Source organism: Nicotiana tomentosiformis, chromosome 9 (assembly GCF_000390325.3).
Source record: "Nicotiana tomentosiformis chromosome 9, ASM39032v3, whole genome shotgun sequence".
NCBI lineage: Eukaryota > Viridiplantae > Streptophyta > Magnoliopsida > Solanales > Solanaceae > Nicotiana > Nicotiana tomentosiformis.
In genome coordinates, this window is record NC_090820.1 from 87,935,105 (window position 1) to 87,954,300 (window position 19,196).

The 19,196-nt window shown below is 39.1% G+C and overlaps 1 protein-coding gene across 8 annotated transcripts in view; it reads left to right on the forward strand.

The window, feature by feature from the left end:
• The window catches only part of LOC104101766 (protease Do-like 7), a 42,259-nt gene that overhangs the window by 11,979 nt on the left and 11,084 nt on the right, over positions 1–19,196 (forward strand). For 7 of the 8 annotated variants that reach the window (XM_070185721.1, XM_070185722.1, XM_070185724.1 and 4 more), the window contains exons 4-11: positions 1,492–1,550; positions 2,910–2,946; positions 3,750–3,875; positions 4,840–4,929; positions 17,982–18,047; positions 18,129–18,185; positions 18,271–18,336; positions 18,779–18,886. In XM_070185721.1, coding sequence (XP_070041822.1) covers positions 1,492–1,550; positions 2,910–2,946; positions 3,750–3,875; positions 4,840–4,929; positions 17,982–18,047; positions 18,129–18,185; positions 18,271–18,336; positions 18,779–18,886 — 609 coding nt within the window. Of the gene's footprint in view, positions 1–1,491; positions 1,551–2,898; positions 2,947–3,749; positions 3,876–4,839; positions 4,930–17,981; positions 18,048–18,128; positions 18,186–18,270; positions 18,337–18,778; positions 18,887–19,196 lie in introns of those variants that run through there. The other variant, XM_070185720.1, reaches the window with a different exon arrangement.

Genomic DNA, 19,196 nt, shown 5'->3' on the forward strand with positions numbered 1-19,196 from the left:
AGGGCATCACAGCTGTCCAACATGCACACATACACATACATATATATACATCATAAATGTCAAGTAAGTGGAGGCCTGATATAATTCAAAACAATTCTAGTTGTGGTTACTTTAACCTCTTAATGTATATTCTGCCATAAAATGTTTCTAATGTTTGTGTGCCTAGTCATTCTTTGACTCAAGTTTTATGTTGTTAACTTATCAAAAAAGTTGTATGTTGTTCACCTTTTTAACTTATTTGTTGTGGAAACTCGGAATTCTTGTTATTCGTTGACATTAAATATCTTGCTGGCAATTTTCTTTTTGACTTTTCTTTAAATTGCTTTTTGGTGCTTGTCATTGAGTCAAAAGGAATATGGTTGTTGGGATTGTCCAATCCCAACTCGAAAAATAAAACTATGGTCAGGCGTTATTGGGCATACAAATTGGTTTCCATGTTTACAGGCATGGGTAGGCTTCAAGTGAATAGTCTTTACTTTTCAAGTAGATAGTTTTTGTTGATTGAACTAAAGAAGTTGCATTGAGAGCTGCTTCAGTTTTATTTTTGTTAGTATCCAATTTATCGGCGTCTGTTCCCAGAGCTATAAGGAGAATGCTAGGGCATGCAATTCATTCACTATGCTGCACGCAACATGTCTATTTTATTGATGTAGCGCATAATGCGTTAATGCATTTAATTCTAGATGATAAAAGAGATCTTGTGTCATCGTGATCAAATCACTGAAGACAAGATGAAATATTCCCCTAACTTTCACGACTGTTGGTCTCAACTAACCATGACTGAATATCCCCATCCTGCACGTGAGTAGAGGTGAACATGCATGGGATACTTCTTGAATACAAAGTTAGGGTTTTAGATCCTTTGCTTTCTATTCTTCTAGAGTGGTTTTGAGGCCTCACATAATCATTTGAAGAGTTGTGTTCTTAAGGGTTAAGAATTCTGTTGCCTCACAAACACCTTGAACGAGAATAGATGAATTTTTCCAATTATTAAAAGAGGTGCTCTTTGTATTTACTTGGTCAGTGGTTGCTTCAAGGCCTTTCCACCCTTTTTGTGAGCATAAGGTGGTTCTGCGTGCATTGGGAATGTTCAATTTGAATTATTTGCTTCTTAAAGTCAATCAGTGGAATTGCATTTAATAAGTCTTTGAATTGCCATGTGAATATAACTGAAGTATCCCTTGCTATTGTTATTGTTATTGTTTGAATTACCATGTGAATATTATTGAGGTATCTTTTTCTATTGTTATGTTACTGATGAATTACTGTTATTTTTGCTTCTAATCATATCTGATATATTCATGGGGCTGAAATAATGTCTTAGCCTACAACTTGTCTAGTGAAGTTGCTGTCTCAAATTAGTTGTTTTACATGACTTTTATTTTTATGTTCTATCAACCCTTCCCTTGCGTCCTCTTCAAATTTTCTAGTGATATTTGCTTTAGAATTTCTAGATCCTTATTCTTTTTGACTTTATTCTGAATTATTCAGGTGTCTATTTTGGCCGGTACCCTTGCTCGATTAGATAGAGATGCTCCGCAGTATAAAAAGTATGTAACCTATCACTCAAAATATTCTTTCATGACTCTCGAGTAAGTTGTGATGCTAGAATGTTTTTTTTTTAATTGGGGATAAGTAGAATATGATGGAATACTCTTTCATTGATCTTAGTTGTTGAATGTATTTGACTAAATGATAGTGGAGCCTGCAAGAATATTACCAGTGTTTAACAGTCTTTTGAAATGCCTTTGCTTTGTAATTGTGGAACCAAAAGAATGTATAAAACCTGCTTTATGTGCTTTGTGGTGTGTCTCAATAGCAATATAGGATCTTCTGCATCTGAATGGACTTTGCGATGTGCTACCCATCAGCTGTAGACTTCTGTTAACTTTAGTCTTTCCATCCCTGAAATATTTTTGGTTCTAAATCTGTCCCATAGATTTAATGCTGCCTCATATCAGTTTAGTGGATTTTTTAAAATGGAAGCATCTAAATAACGGGGTATTTTTGGTCAAGTGTGCCTACCACTGTCTCTCTTCTGGTACTACATCCATGGAAGTCGATTTGGAAGAGTAATGCTTCGCGTAAGTAGCTTGTTCTGGAGGAGTGTAAATAGATTGTCTGTAGGATTGAATCTCATGGTGCTTGTCTTACCTAGTCAAATTTACAAGAAATGAGCTTCAGCATATGCTTTATGTGCTAGAGAGAAACAGAATAGGTGAATCATCTTTTGCTAAACTGCCGGTTGACTAGGTAGATCTGAGTGATGTTCTTGTACATAGTTCGAAAGAACTGGGTGATGTCAAGTCAGTGAAGGAGCTGTTGGTGGTGTTGGAATGGATAAGCTGGACAAAGAGATGAAGAAATTATTGTCTACCCATCCCACTCTGTGTATTTTAGGTGATTTGGTTGGAGAGGAACCAAAGATGTTTCTAACAAAAAGCAGAACCTGTCCATAAGCTTAAGTATAAATGTTTGTATCTGTTGGCCTTTTGATGTAAATTGCTAAATTTATGACACAGATGGTCTTTTAGATTTTTTCAGCTGCATGAGATTATAAAGGGGCTGAGTTTTTGTTGTTCGTATATGCATCTACTTGGTGCTATTTCTCATTAATAATCTTATCTTATCGAAAAAATTCTTTGCTAGTGCATGCCAAGGACTTTAAAGTTTTTCCAGTACAATGAGTAGGCTGAGGCGTTTGGATGGAGAAGTCCCGTTGAAATTAACCAACTGAACTACTAACTTGTCCTCTGCATACACTAGATGTACCTGGTTTCCCTGTAATTATGGAGAACCTTTTTTTTTCCTAAATGAAGTTCTGCAGTTCTTCTCTATTGGAGAATAATTTTGCTAGTTTTTGGGGCCACTATGTATGCATTTTGATAACATCTCCAGTTTTGGTGCAGAGATGGCTACAATGACTTCAACACGTTCTACATGCAAGTAAGCATAATGATGTTACTCTCTTGTTATTTGGCAGTAGCACTGGAGGATTTTTGCTAGTTGACTAGATATGAATTTAGTAGATAATACTACCTCTGATCCTTTTTAAATGTCGTTTTAGCCAAACAAATTTGGTCCATAATAAGTGTCGTCAATTATTTTTTTCCCAATCTACGCTTGCTCCAATTAATAGGTCTATACATTTTTCTAAAAAAGTCTTTCGACAGTTATTTCTCATTTTGAGGAGATATAAGGGTAATATAGTCAAATAACTCTTATAATTATTGCTATTAAATGGTTTTTAATCAGTGTACCAAAACTTTAAATAAAATTCAAAATGGAGGAGGGAGTATGTGTTTAGAAACAAAAAGGGAGATGGTCACTTTGTTTTTTAATTTTCAAGAAAGAGCACTACCAGAGATAATTTTAACTCTTTGAGCCCTTTTGGCATGCATCTGCTGGTAAAAGACGGAGAAGATGAATATATGCTAATGGGAGCTATTACTGCTCTGCTGTGTTTTATTGTGCTGCTCCCTCAATTAGCTTATGAGTTCCAAGTTTGTGTCCTTGCTCTTGGTTTAGTAAATAGGACTGTTTTTATCAATATGGTTCTTCCATAAGTGCTAAGAAATGTCGTGAATGAGTCAAAGGAATTTTTTGTTTTAACTTGATACACTTTTATGTTCTCCAATTCTGAGGTTTAACTTCTGATTCTTGTTCTTATAGTAGTAGCTTGGTATGTTTTTCTCTGCTACTTCCAATGACTACTTTTGTTGTTCAACTTCTGTGTTCTTTTCTTCCAGGCTGCTTCGGGGACTAAAGGTGGTTCAAGTGGCTCGCCTGTAATTGATTGGCAAGGAAGAGCTGTTGCCTTGAACGCTGGGAGCAAGTTATCAAGTGCATCTGCTTTTTTCTTGCCTTTAGAACGAGTTAGTACATGTTCTCTGTTGTCCTATTTGTTAAAAGACCTTTATTATGTTATTCTATTTCCTAATTGTTGCAATTATTGTTGTTTTTCACTTGAAGCTCTAAAAATCTTAAATTTTACTGAAGTATAAAGTTGACTCTGAGAAAAATTTTGTGGACAGAGTGATATGAAGTGTCAGCCCAAATCATGTTTCCTAACAAAACTGTTATCCTGAGAGATATTAAAACCTTGAGTGGGCAAAGAGACGAGAACATTATCCTTCTCTGCTATTGGCTGTTTGCACCTTGTTTTTATGCTGCTTGCTATTTCGAGTTTTCTTGTTTTTTATATATTATTTTTATCATTATTGGGGGAACTGGGAGTTGAGCTGTTTCTTTGTTTCATTTCTGATTTTGATACTTCCATTCAGAATGGTGATGAGTCGGTATCTTCATCACTTGACTCCTGGTTTTATATTCTGTATGTTATAAAGGAATCAAATTCTTTTACTCCTGAAATACCTCTCTAGTCTAAATTTTTCTGTGCTTCCCCTGTATTGTTCATGCATTATCCTTAAAAATAGTTTGGTAAATGAGGGAGATTTGAAGTCTGAAGTTTCTTCATGCAACTTCCTGTTTCGCTTCTTCCCCTCCCCTATTATATAAGGTCTATCCCATATTCCAACAACTACCAGATAAAGTTTTTTGGTTGTGTTTGAGTAATTGCTTCTGCTGAGAGTCAAGGATTTTTTTTTCTTAGAAAAACGGGACAATAGATTGGTTAGGAGTTCACACTGAATTTATATGTTGCATTCCGAACTCTCAAGCCGTACTTATGAGTCATGTTGGTGTCATTTTAGTGACATCAGATTTTCTGGTTCTTGTTTCTTTCCAATGCTTTTAACCACATTTATGTTCAGGCTCACCTTTTCTGTTATTTAAAATCAAGAAACAGTTGATCCTTCTTTTTATTTGTTTGTATTCTAGGTTGTCAGGTCACTCAAATTCTTACAGGAAGGAGGATATTTTTCTACAAATACACGGGCAGCTGTCTCTATTCCTCGCGGTACGCTTCAGGTTTGTTTGTTATTTTCTTGCTGCGACTTATTTCCCCCCTATGAATGCCTGAAAAGGACTTGCATATCTTTTAGGGGATCTTTTTTAAAGTAATTATTTCGTTTATGCTATCTGAATCCTAAGTAAACAAGCGATATCCGAAAGCTAGAGGACCTTCACCAAGAAAAATGATTTGGTCGCTATAAATGACACCAAATCATCTACACTAATAGGTAATTTTTTGTGTGCACAAAAGATTCACCAAAAGCAAAAGGCAAGCATCAGACTTTAAAAAATCATTTTCCATCCTTTGAAATGCTCTCCTATCGGTCATTGCCCTCATCAACAAAAGCCCTCCTATGAAGTGCTCTCCTATCGGTCATTTCCCTCATCAACAAATGCCCTCCATGTCCCATGTCCGGCATCTTCTCCTCCTCCTAAACTAGCTGTGCATCACGTCCTTAACTGTAGTCGGTATTGACCACTGGACTCCAAACAAATTTAGCACCCTTCACTGCAATTGGCTTGCTACCAGGTAATGCACCACTAAGTATTTTTGTATCCGTGTCCCCCTGGAGTTTTGATGCAACGACAATGTTAGAACAATGCGGGATGTGGTTGGTGTATGTCACGAGGTTGACACCTAGCTGTTGAACCAAGTCTAGTATTTGAGTGGAGAAGGGCAGAGGAGCATAACCATTATCCCCAAGTTTTGAAGATGAAACAATAAACTTTTTAGTCCGACAAAAGTGACTCACGTCTTCGTCCAACTGTTTGCACACAATAAGTTAACTTCCTTTCCTCAAATTTTCAATTGTTAGAAATAGCACCCTCTTCTGCCAGCCACGAGAAAAGCATATCTTTCTCGGCACTCTGGAAATCCAAACTGAAAGGTGTGGCAAGCCTGTGCCCTATCTTCTAAGTAATCTATAGTAGTAGATTTTTACCGAAAACAATCCCCTGCCTCTTCCGTTCCATCTCCTAGTTCATTCTCCAAACGTGTGATATTTTGCTCGTACAGTAACTCCATCAGTTTCTGGAATACATCTATCTTCCAATCTTGTAAATTGCTCCTACATGTAAGGTCTGAATGAGACCCCTCTAAGCTGAAAACTTGATGAATTGTCATGTTTTTCCGATGTGATATGCTGCCAATAGCTGGGAAAGCTACTAAAAATGTAATATTGCTGCACCATCTTTGTTTCCAACACTATAGCTTTTAAGGGATTGTCTTGTTTTATTTAGTCATTTTGTTCCATACTCAAATGATAGCCAGTGCGATTGCTGACTATCATATATGGATCTATTCTTAAAAACTTTTTATCACTAGTCATTAGTATTAATTTCATATCAACAACACAACAACTACAACAACCCAGTAAAATCCCACTAATGGGGTGTGGGGAGGGTAGTGTGTACGCAGACCTTACCCCTACCCCGAAGGAGTAGAGAGGCTGTTTCCGAAAGACCCTCGGCTCAAAAAAAATAAAAAGACAAAATGACAAAATGACAAAAAGGAAACAATATTAGTATCACAACAACAATCATAGGATAAATAGGAACACCATGAAATCCAGAAGAAAGACGCCAAGCAAAGGGAGACAATATTAGTAAATATTAGTATCACCACAACAATCATAAGAAAAATAGGAACACCATGAAATCTAGAAGAAAGATGCAAAGTAAAAGCGATAGCTAGTAAATGAGACATGCACTGAAAAGCGAAATAGTAAGCCACAACATTGCCAATAGCTATCTTAGACAAAAATCCTACATGGCTAGTCCCACAATGGTACGAAGTAAGGCACGACTCAACTACCTCCTAACCTACAACCCTAATACTCGACCTCCATATCTTCCTATCAAGTGTCATGTCCTCGGAAATCTGGAGCCTCGCCATATCCTGCCTGATCACCTCTCCCCAATACTTTTTAGGTCGCCCTCTACCTCTTCTCGTGCCATTCACAACCAGCCGCTCACACCTCCGTACCGGAGCATCTGGGCTTCTCCTCTGAACATGTCCGAACCATCTAAGCCTCGCTTCCCGCATCTTGTCATCAATGGGAGCCACATGCACCTTCTCCCGGATATCATCATTCCTAATCTTATCAATCCTAGTGTGCCCGCACATCCACCGCAACATCCTCATTTCTGCTACTTTCATCTTCTGGATATGTGAGTTCTTAACGGGCCAACACTCAGCCCCATACATCATGGCTGGTCTAACCACCGCTTTATAAAACTTACCTTTGAGTATCGGTGGCACTCTCTTGTCACACAGGACTCCAGATGCTAACCTCCACTTCATCCATCCTACCCCAATACGGTGTGTGACATCCTCGTCGATCTCCCTCCCCTGGATAACCGAACCAAGGTACTTGAAGCTGCCTCTACTCGGGATGACCTGCGAATCAAGCCCCACATCCACGTCCTCTTCCCCTGGCTCAGCGCTGAACTTACACTCCAGGTATTCCGTCTTCGTCCTGCTCAGCTTGAAACCCTTGGACTCAATAGACTGTCTCCAAACCTCCAGCCTCTCGTTAACACCGGCTCGTGACTCATCAATCAGAACTATGTCATCGGCGAATAGCATGCACCATGGCACATCCCTTGAATATGGTGTGTTAACGCGTCCATCACCAGGGCGAATAAGAACGGACTGAGCGCAGAACCTTGGTGTAACCCCATTACAACCGGAAAATGCTCGGAGTCGTCTCCTACTGTCCTAACCCGAGTCTTAGTCCCATCATACATGTCCTTAATCGCCATAATGTAGGGAACCGACACACCTTTTGCCTTTAGGCATCTCCAGAGAATTTCTCTAGGAACCTTGTCATACGCTTTCTCTAGGTCAATAAACACCATGTGCAGATCGTTCTTCCTCTCTTTGTATAGTTCCACCAACCTTCTAACAAGGTGTATAGCTTCTGTAGTCGAACGACCCGGCATGAACCCGAACTGATTGTCGGATACAGACACTGTCATCCTTACCCTCGCTTCAACCACCCTTTCCCACACTTTCATGGTATGACTCAATAATTTGATACCCCTATAATTGTTACAACTCTGGATATCACCTTTGTTCTTATACAATGGAACCACCGTACTCCACCTCCACTCATCTGGCATCCTCTTCCCCTTAAAAATAATATTAAACAACCTAGTCAACCACTCCAAACCTGCTCTCCCCACACACTTCCAAAATTCCACCGGAATCTCGTCTGGCCCGGTCGCTCTGCCCCTACTCATCTTACGCATAGCTCCCACGACCTCCTCAACCTCGATACGCCTGCAGTACCCAAAGTCACGGTGACTCTCGGAATGCTCCAATTCGCCTAGCACAATATCCCGATCCCCTTCTTCATTCAGAAGTTTATGAAAGTAAGTCTGCCATCTCCTCTTAATCCGGGCATCTTCCATCAATACTCTACCATCTTCGTCCTTGATGCATCTCACTTGGTCCAAATCCCGAGCCTTCCTCTCTCTCAACTTGGCCAGCCAGAATAACTTCTTTTCCCCACCTTTTTCCCCAGTTCCTCGTACATACGACCATAAGCCGCAGTCTTAGCCTCTGTGACCGCCAACTTAGCCTCCTTCTTAGCTGCCTTATACCTCTCCATGCACACTCGCCTCTCCTCCTCACCTATGCTCCCCACTAACTTCAAGTACGCCGCCTTCTTTGCTGTGGGCCGGATCCCCCGGAACCGGATCGCCTAAAAATTTTTTCGGGCCATCAAATATGACCTAAGGAACCATAGTCATCGCCCCGCCATGATCGTTTCTCATAGTTATGCATTTTCGGCCAAAAAACTAGAATTCCACCACATTCCCATATTTTCGTGTGTTATAGCCCATGCCTTTCGAGTGGGCTCGGGCCCCCCAGACCCCTACTTTACCTTGGACCACTTCATTCCACCACCAGTCTTCTTTGTGCCCACCAGTTATGCCCGTCGAGACCCCTAACACCTCTCTCGCAACTTCCCTAATATAGTTTGCTGTCGCTGACCACATAGTGCTCGCGTCACCACTACTCCTCCAAGCTCCCATAGCCGACAACCGCCCCTCCAACGCTTGGGCTTTATCCTTAGTTAAGGCTCCCCACCTGATTCTCGGTCTTCCTCGAGTAGACCTTTTCCTCTTCTTTAACATAATACCAACGTCCATCACCAAGAGCCTATGCTGCGTCGCGAGTATCTCACCCGGAATCACCTTGCAATCCTTGCACAACCCTCTGTCACACCTCCTGAGGAGGAGATAGTCAATTTGGGTCTTCGCCACCGCATTCTAAAAAGTAACCAAATGCCCCTCCCTCTTCTGAAATCTAGAGTTCGCAATCACCAACCCAAAAGCCTTAGTGAAGTCCAACAACGATGTACCTCCTCCGTTCCTCTCCCCAAAACCGAAGCTTCCATGCACCTCGCCATAACCACCTGCGGTCGACCCAATATGCCCATTGAAATCCCCTCCTATGAATAGCTTCTCAGCAGGCGGAACCTGGTGCACTATCTCATCTAACTCTTCCCAGAAGCGCTGTTTAACCTCCTCATCTAGGCCCACATGCGGCGCATAGGCGCTAACGATGTTTAGGGTGCACTCTCCAACCACCAACTTAATAATCATCAATCTATCATTCACTCATCTAACCTCAACTACAGACTCTCTAAGTTCCCTATCCACCAAGATGCCCACTCCATTCTTACCTTTCTGGACTCCTGAGTACCAAAGTTTATACCCGTCCACGTCCCTCGCCCTCGACCCTACCCACCTTGTCACTTGGACGCACGCTATATTGACCCTCCTCTTCATTAATTTCATATCAATCTTTGGAAATAACTTTTAATATTAAAATTTGTTATTTGTTCTGATATCATGTTTCCTTATACAGGATCTGAAATTTGCCAGATACACTGTATAACACATTCTCTATAATCTTTAAACTGGACTTATTAAATTTTTAGAACACAAAGTATTGTCTCATAAAGTGAGATCAGCTTACATTTGTTTTTACTATAATGTATTTAAGAGATTTGGAGCATTCTCATTCCAGTATTATGTGGTGTGAAATAGCAAGGGAAAATTATAATATAGATTTCTCATTAATCTCTCTCTCTCTATATATAATTCAGGGGCATTAGCCCTATACGTGGCACTTCTATTTGACTAGGAATAACACTTATCTTTTCCCATAATATTTTGGCATTTTACACTGATTTACACCATAAAGAAATAAAACCTTCGCATACAAAAGACGTCGATTCAATTTAAAAAAACCCGTCTCTTCTACTCTATTTATTCTTTTTTCTCTTTATTCCACTATGTCTTTGAAGAAGCGCAAAGTTTTTATCGGCGCTAAAACCAAACCCACGATTCCACGACCATCACTTCTTTATTGAGATCCCTTACTCCTTCAAACAAAACCACAGTACAATCTATGTTATGGCTTTCATCGTATTCCTACTCTCTGGTGAGGCTACTCTGATCTCCTCTCCAAAGTATTGCACAATCACTTTTCTGCCAGAGATAGAGTGTGGTAGCGGAGACCCGGTCGACGAAGCAAAAGAGTACGAAAATCCAAGGTTGCTGTGCTATGAGATTTACAGTGCAAGGATTGATGTCATTTGCATGTTAACAGGCATGCAGTATGTCGAGTTCCATACCACAGTTAATATAATTGCGGACAAGGAATACTTGATATATATTCCTTTATCAACTTTTCTTGCTTTTCCAATTCTTAAGTCGTTTTGTATGAATGTACATGTGCTCACATTTGTCACAATCTTGTCTCATCGGGCATACTGATAGAACCCCAATTAGTTCACATTCTAAAAAGCAACAGTAATTCTATGTCTACAAGCTGCAATCGAAAGAAGAGCATCTGAGGTATTTTGCTCCTCCCTTCTTAGCGTTTGAAAGAAACATTCAACTATACATTTCAGAGTGTGTTTCGAATCAGAGGCGAATCCGACAAAAAATAAGGGACTTCAAAGAATCACATATTTACTCCCAAGTTTCATCATGTCTTTGAATTACCCATTAATTCACCAGTATGGTGAAAACGGATATAGACTTGGAATTCTTTTGGCAGAGATGTAATCAACAAAACTTTCATGACACAAAATTTAACAATGAGACAGTTCTACTATAGTATACAACAAAGACTTAAGGAGGGCACGCTCTTCTACAAACTGGTACACTATTGCTGCAGTACAAATTGGATAGTTATATTGCAATAGAGGAAGAAGATTTCCTTGTATCCGGAATGATAAAAAAGAACAAGCACTTAAACCTAAAATCTAGAGTTTTCGTGGTAGAATTAGGGGTTAGGGTAGAAACTAGGGATTTTAGGAATTTGGGGATTTAGACCTCAATTTGAGGTCGGATTCCAAAACTAATAACATATTCGGGCTCGGGGGTGAATGGATAAAAGTATTTTGGTCCGAACCTCGAGTTTTGACCAAGCGGGCCCGGGGTCGAGTTTTCGACTCATTGGAGGAACTTTATTTTCCTCTAGACTGATGGATACTATTGTATGAGGTGATTATGATTGTAAATGGTAGAAAAAACTATTATCTTGCCTTCGTCGCATACTGGGCAAACTCGATATAGGGTACAAATTTTTAAGATGCAATGGCAATTTTTTGGTGGGCTTGATATTTAGATTGTTCCTTACATTCACTTGAGATTACCAATTTTAACTACACTATTTATTTGTCATCCTTTCTTTTGTTTTTTGTTTTCATTCTATATTTAGCTTTCTTTAGTATTTTAATTGTTCAAGTGTAGTTTCTTTGTTGAATCTGTTGATGAGATTTTGAAAAAGATTTTCGGAGAATACATTATGATTGTTTAGTGTATACAAACTACTTATATCTTCTTTTTCTTTGTAATCTACCTTTGTATTTTGCTTATTCGCTTCTCTTTTTTCCTTGCTTATCTTCATTACCTAGAGAATTAATGCTAAGATTCTGTGAAGATTATTGGAAGAACATTGTGTTCATCAATTTCCAGTCAAGATTATCATTGGTTTAATTTTTAGTCAATTTTTCTTTTATGTTATTTATTAACAGGTCTAACTTATTTGAACTCACCTGTGATCTTAAACAGTGATGATTTTAGGAAACCTTCATATCATGAAGCTCTTGCCAACAAGTATAGTGCACGTCGTGAAATCGAACATTATATGCTTTTTGTGAACATAAAAATAGAGAAAGGGATGCTTGATTATTTTGGAAAGATCATTCAATATTGAGAAGCCAATTGTATCAAGGAACAAATGTTACTATTGAAAAATAAATAAAAGATAAAATGATAAAAGGGAAGACTTTTGTTATCATTCGTTAGAGGTTCTTCAAATATGTGATAATGCTAAATCTTCCCATTTTTGTTGAATGCTCTTAATATGTTTAGTTTTCAGAAGAATCTATCTTTTCGTTATTTTTAATATTTGAATATTAACAAAGGATCATTTGCAAACGTAATGAGGCAGTTTATGACTGCGCGAAGCGCGGACAAATTACCTAGTTTATTATAATACAAGGAGCCATATTTATACAGGGCGTGTACATATACCTAAAAGCTTCACTATCAATGCGAGACACTTATGCAAACAACACACTCTATACATAAACTAACTCTAACACTCCCCCTCAAGTTGGTGCATATAAATTATATGTACTGAACTTATTAAATAGATAACTAATACGAGACCAGTGAAGGACTTGGTGAAAATATCTGCAAGTTGATCATTTGACTTCACAGACTTAGTAACAATATCTCCCGAGAGTATCTTCTCTCTGATGAAGTGACAATCAATCTCAATGTGTTTATTCCTCTCATGGAATACTGGATTTGATGCAATATGAAGGGCAACTTGATTATCACACACAAGTTCCATCTGATTGATTTTCTCCAAACTTTAATTCTTTAAGCAACCGTTTGATCCAAACTATCTTACATGATACCGTAGCCATGACTCGATATTATGCTTCTGCGCTAAATCGAGCAACTACATTCTGTTTCTTGCTTTTCCAAGAGACCAAATTACCTCATGCGAAAATACAATATCCAGATGTGGAACGTCTGTCAGAAGTTGACCCTGCCCAATCAACATCTGTGTATCTAACAATCTGCTCATGGCCTCAATCCTCGGATAGTAGTCCTTTACTTGGAGCTGACTTTATATACGGAATGTGCGGACAACTGCATCCTAATGACTATCACAGGAAGAGTCATAGGAAATGAAATGTCAGGTCTAGTCACTGTGAGTTAAGTCAATTTTCCAACCAGTCGTCTATATCTTGCAGGATCGCTAAGAGGCTCCCCATGTCCTGGCAGAAGCTTATCATTCAGATTCATTGGAGTGTCAACATGTATGCAGCCTATCATTCCTGTCTCCTCAAGAATGTCTAAAGCATATTTCCTTTGTGAAATAACAATACCTGGGTTAGACTGATCGATCTCGATATCAAGAAAGTATTTCAATCTACCAAGATCCTTAGTCTGGAAATGCTAAAAGACATGCTGCTTCAAATTAATAATACCATTCTGATCGTTGCCAGTAATAACAATATCATCAACATAAACTACCACGTAAATACACAAATTAGGAGCAGAATGCCGATAAAATACAGAATGATTAGCTTTATTACGAGTCATGCCGAACTCCTGAATAACTGTGCTGAACTTACCAAACCAGTCTCGAGCAGATTGTTTCAAACCATAGAGTGACCCGCGTAATCTACATACAAGACCACTAGACTCCCTCTAAGCAACAAAACCAGGCGGTTGGCCTATATAAACTTCATCTTCAAGATCACCTTGGAGAAGAAAATTTTTAATGTCCAACTAATAAAGAGGCCAATAACGAACAACAACTATGGACAGAAAAAGGCGAACATATGCTACTTTATCCATGGGAGAGAAAGTATCACTATAATCAAGCCCAAATATCTGAGTATACCCTTTTGCAACAAAACAAGACTTAAGTCGATCAACCTAGCCTTCCGGGCCGACTTTGATTGCATAAACCCAACAACAACCAATAGTAGACTTACCTGAAGGAAAAGGAACAAGCTCCCAAGTACCACTCGTATGCAAAGCACACATCTTGTCAACCATAGTTTGTCGCCATCCTAGATGAGAAAGTGCCTCACCTGTGGACTTAGAGATAGAAACAATGGACAAAGATGATACAAAAGCATAATGGGGTGATGACAGACGGTGATAACTTAAACCGACGTAATGGGGGATTATGATTAAGTGCGGGTCGTACGCCTCTCCGCAATGCAATCGGTTGACTAGGAGGAGACAAGTCCGCAGTAGGTGCAGAAGCTGATGCAGGACGTGAATCATCTTGGCCTGATGTTGGACGTGGACGTTGATGATAAGTCAAGAGTGGTGCAACAGCAAAAGTATCAGTCTGAGTAATGGAGGCTACTTGTGGAGGTGTCTGCTTACTTACTCGATATCGGATGAACTCATTATACTCCCCTTCAAATAAGAAAACCCATGGTTACCTACAGTCTCGGTCTGAGCAATATGAGCATTTTTAGGTTGGGCCGTGATCTTCAAAAACAACCTCCTCTTCGTCTATTCTCCACAGTCTGAGATGTCCGATTTTTCACTGTTCGGAATGCAAGGACTGACGAGTTAGCAGTTGGTGGCGAGACCACTGTGGGACTGGGTGGTGCAGCAAGGCGAAGCAATCGTGAGAATAGTTCATCAATTGTAGGAACTATCGGACTAGCTAAAATCTGGTCACATCGAATCAAGGTTATTAGGAAGTCCAGCAAGCGTAAGAACTAGAAACATCTTCTGTCGTTGTTCCTGTTGTTTTTCAACACTAACAGTAATTGGCATCAACTTCTCAAATTTCTCCGTGACGACCTGCACCTGTCCCAAGTAAGTAGACATCCAATTCCTATTTATTTAAGTTTGTCATCCGAGATATTACTTCATAAAAACAGGATATGTTATTAGTGTATAAAGTACGAGCCTTCTCCAAAACTGAATAACATGTTTGGAATAGAGGAAACAAGGGCATTATCTTGGGATCAATAAATCGCCACAAAAGACTACACAATTGAGCATCAATCTTCTCCCAGAATGCTTTGGCCTTTACATCTCCGTCACTTGCCTTTTTGATTAGGTGATCTTGAACACTTTGACCCTTGCACTACAATTCAATCGAGGAAGCCCAAGCTAAGCAGTTTAAACTTCCCATGAAAGGTTCCGAAGTAAGCATCACACTTGAATTTCCAGAATTCGCGCTTTCATAATCAAAAACATCAACTCCGAGGGACATGGTTTACCAACTAGCAAGGAATCAGTACGAACAACAATAATCTCACCAAAAAAGTGAAGAGAAAAGGCCAGTATCCGGAAATCACCGGAATCTGGAAAAACAGCCGCCGGAAAAATAGAAAAGTGGTCGGAATTTGATTTAAACTGGACGGGTAGGCTTGGAATTGTCTCGCGAGCCAATTGTTCTGAAGAATCATTGCCAGAAAATGGCCGGAAGGGGTCTAACGCGCTGGCGCGTGAGCCCTCGCCGGAAAATCCTCTATCTGATCGGCGCGTAAGGGCGTGTGGGAGGAATATTCTGGTGGGGTTGACTGGAGTTTGGTCGCCTGAGCCCAGTGAGTCTTGTGGTGGTGTTGGTTTTTGCACATCACTGATAAAATTGACTTCTGACGCAAATTATCATCGGAAAAGTTGCACAGTGACCTTTTTTCTTCCCGGAATCGCTAGTATATTGCACAACGCGTATTTTCTCACTACCACTCTAATACTGTTAGATAGTTATATAGTTAATATGTAATTAGTCCGAGTCCCATATTGAACAGGAGTAGGATCTGTATTATGTATAGTTATAAATAGGGCTCATTGTATTATAATTAATTGATCAATATAGATTTTTTCCCGTGCATTCTCACACGGTATCAGAGCATCAGTGAGAAAAGATCGCTGTGCGTCATTCCAGCGACATCCGAGAAGAAAAAACTCAATCAATGTGCGATTTTCCGGTGACCTAAGTGACTGTTTGCGTCAAAGTCACTAATTATCAGTGTTGTGCGAAATCCAACACCACCACAAGGTTCCTAAGAGAGAGGTGGCCAAACCCCAGAAAGATTCTCCTGAAAAAGCCCTCTAACGCGCCCCCACGCGCCAGGGTTGTGAAAAGCGGTCGCTTCCTTGCTTAAAGGGAGAAGCGAAGTGACCCGTTACCCGCTCTTGCTATATGAAGCGACTCAGGTAGACAAAAGCGTGTGCTTCCCACTAAAAAGCGAGAAGCGACGAAGCGAGCGCTTCTTTGTTTTAAACAGCTGCCAGCCTATTTAATTAAAAAAGAAGGGTTTTCAGTGTTCTTTTATTAAAACACGACCAGCAGCAACAGAGATTCTAAAGAGGCGACTAGGGTTCCCTTTTCAACTTCAACAGAGATTCAGCAGCAACAAGTATGTGATGATTTCTTCTTCTTCTTCTTCTTCTTCTTCTTCTTCTTCTTCTTTCACTGTTTCAGCGTCCAAATAGCAGCTAAATGCTGGCGTTTTTTTTTTTTTTTACCTTCGGTTGTTCTTTCTCAGTCTTCTCCTCTTCGTTGAAATGTTGCCCAGTTCTTCTTTCATTGCTTTTATGCTGCACGGTTTTTAACATAATGGTATACTGCCTTTCCTCTTATTTTTATATCCTTTATTCTTAGTTCTTATTGCCTTTCTTATGTGTTATGTGTTATGTGGAATACAAGAATTTGACAATCTTGTAGAAGAATAGGATGCTTATTTTGTGCTTTAATTGATGCTACTCTTTAGTTTTTACATTGAAGTATTGAACATTTGCTTACAATTACATGTGTTGTCTATGCAGTATTTATTTTAATTGTTAGTTTACAGATATGTATAGTGTAGTCTTGTCCCACATTGGAAGAGGAGTAATATCTCCTTGTAGTGTATAGCTATAAATAGGGACCTCTTGTATTGTATTTATTATCCAATATCAATAACATATTATTGGAATAGTGGAAATAAGTAACTCTTGTGAAAATAGTGGATATTGGATAATAAATACAATACAAGAGGTCCCTATTTATAGTTATACACTACAAGGAGATATTACTCCTCTTTCAATGTGGGACAAGACTACACTATACATATCTGTAAACTAACATAAATGATATGAAGATGTAATGGAAATTTGGACATGAATTCTCATGGGAGATGTTCGGGTAAAGGGGTTAAAAGTTTGGGCTAAAAGTTGAAATTGAGCTGCGTGTGCAACACGTCGCAGTCATTGATATTAATAGAGAATAATTAGTTTTTAAGTAGTTGACTGTTAGTCATAAGGGCATATTTGATCCACTTGGGTAACGACAAGAGTATATTTGACTCCAACTATTAATGGAGGGCAAATATGAAACAATTTCACATAGTTCAGGGGCAAATTTGGACCTTTCCCCTTTTAATTAAAATAATGACCCCTAGTGTCGCCACACATGCTGTGCCATGTTAGCAAACATGTGTAATAGGCACAATTTGGCTCGAGTTCAGGTGTTAAATAGGAACGAGGCTTGTTCAGGTGTCTAAATGAAAAATGGGGCAAGTTTGAGGGGCTGCTTATATATTTGGCCGTTTCTAATTTATTTTCTAGATTCACATTTTGATCTATTTGTAAGTTATAATTGTATTGTTAAGAATATTACAATAGAACGCGTGCCTCTGGACTAACGCACCCGTGATAGGAAATATGACCTCCTTGAACCGTGCCTTTTAAAAGACTGGATCTATATTCTTATTCGGAGCATATGGTAATGCTTCGGGTTGTTTTAACTTGTTTCTTCTCAAACAGGATGTAATGCCTTTGAGATGATCGAATATGGATGGCAACTTATGTTGTTCTATGATAGAATATTATCTGTATGTCTTTACTATTGAAGTATCCTTGCTGCTGTTTCTTCTTTGAGGGGTTATCAAATTTTAGTAGTTAGCGGTTTTTCTCTGTTAATCTGCTATTGTTCATATGGACACGGTGTTTTTCTCCTTGCAAACTTGAATTTTACTTGGATGTTTTTCATATAGGTGACTTTTCTTCATAAAGGATTTGATGAGACACGCAGGCTTGGTCTTCAACATGAGACGGAACAGGTAGGAATTTAAGATTTTGTTACCTTACTGTAGATTACTAAAATAATGATTTGTCAATCTGTTGAAACTTGGCTGGAATAGTTGGTGCGCAATTCCACTCCACCCAGCGAAACTGGAATGCTTGTTGTCGATTCTGTGGTAAGTACACCATCCTAAGTGATAATGCCATAGATGTATATGCCTCTGCTTATCAAGATTTATTTTTTCGCTGGGTTGATTGCAGGTTCCTGGTGGCCCAGCTCAAAATCATTTAGAGCCCGGTGATGTGCTTGTTCGCATGAATGGGGAGGTTAGTCTTTCTTTGATCTCTTATGACATTTGAAATTTGATGGTTTCTATGCTCATTCCAACATGTTTTCTAGATTGTTTATAACTATACTATTTGCAAAAACCTAATTCTAGATGTATCTTCCTATGCTTAGAAGTTGGAACTGTACTCTCTCATTTTCCCATATGGCTGCATCCTACCAAATTCTGCAGTCCCACTTGAATTGTCTCCAGCCAACCATTCAACTAGGTTGAACAGAAACTTATTTGACAGTCATACAGTAGATTTATCTGTCCCCTCTACTGTATGGTGTGTTGTGAGGGACACTTCTATTATCCTATTTGATTACTCTCAGATCTTACGTAAATACAAGAATAGTACATTGTCAGAAATTGCTTATGATTGGAAAAATTAATCATTTATTGTTCATAGCATCAAACTGAATCCTGGAAGCTTCGCGCAGGTTGTTACCCAGTTCCTGAAGATGGAAACTTTACTTGATGACAGCGTCGAGCAGAAAATTGAGCTTCAAATTGAAAGGGGCAGCACTCCTTTGACAGTAGACTTGTTGGTAAATATTGTCTTTGCACGTCTTGGAATATCTCTACTTTTTATTTCTTTTCAAAGTTTTCTTCTTTCACTTGTAGATGGATACAACAATTATCAATTCTCTTCATCAGGTTAACCTTGGCTTTGGGCCCTAGCTTGATTTTTCAACCCACTTAGGTGCCAGCATTCTTATGCAATGCTGGTTTTAAGGTTGATATCAGTCAATCATTTTCTAACTTAAAATACAACTTCTACAAAAGCACCACATTTGATGGTGGCTCTCTGGGCACAATCAGTTTTTGGTACCTACAGCAAAATTTGGTTGACATTAC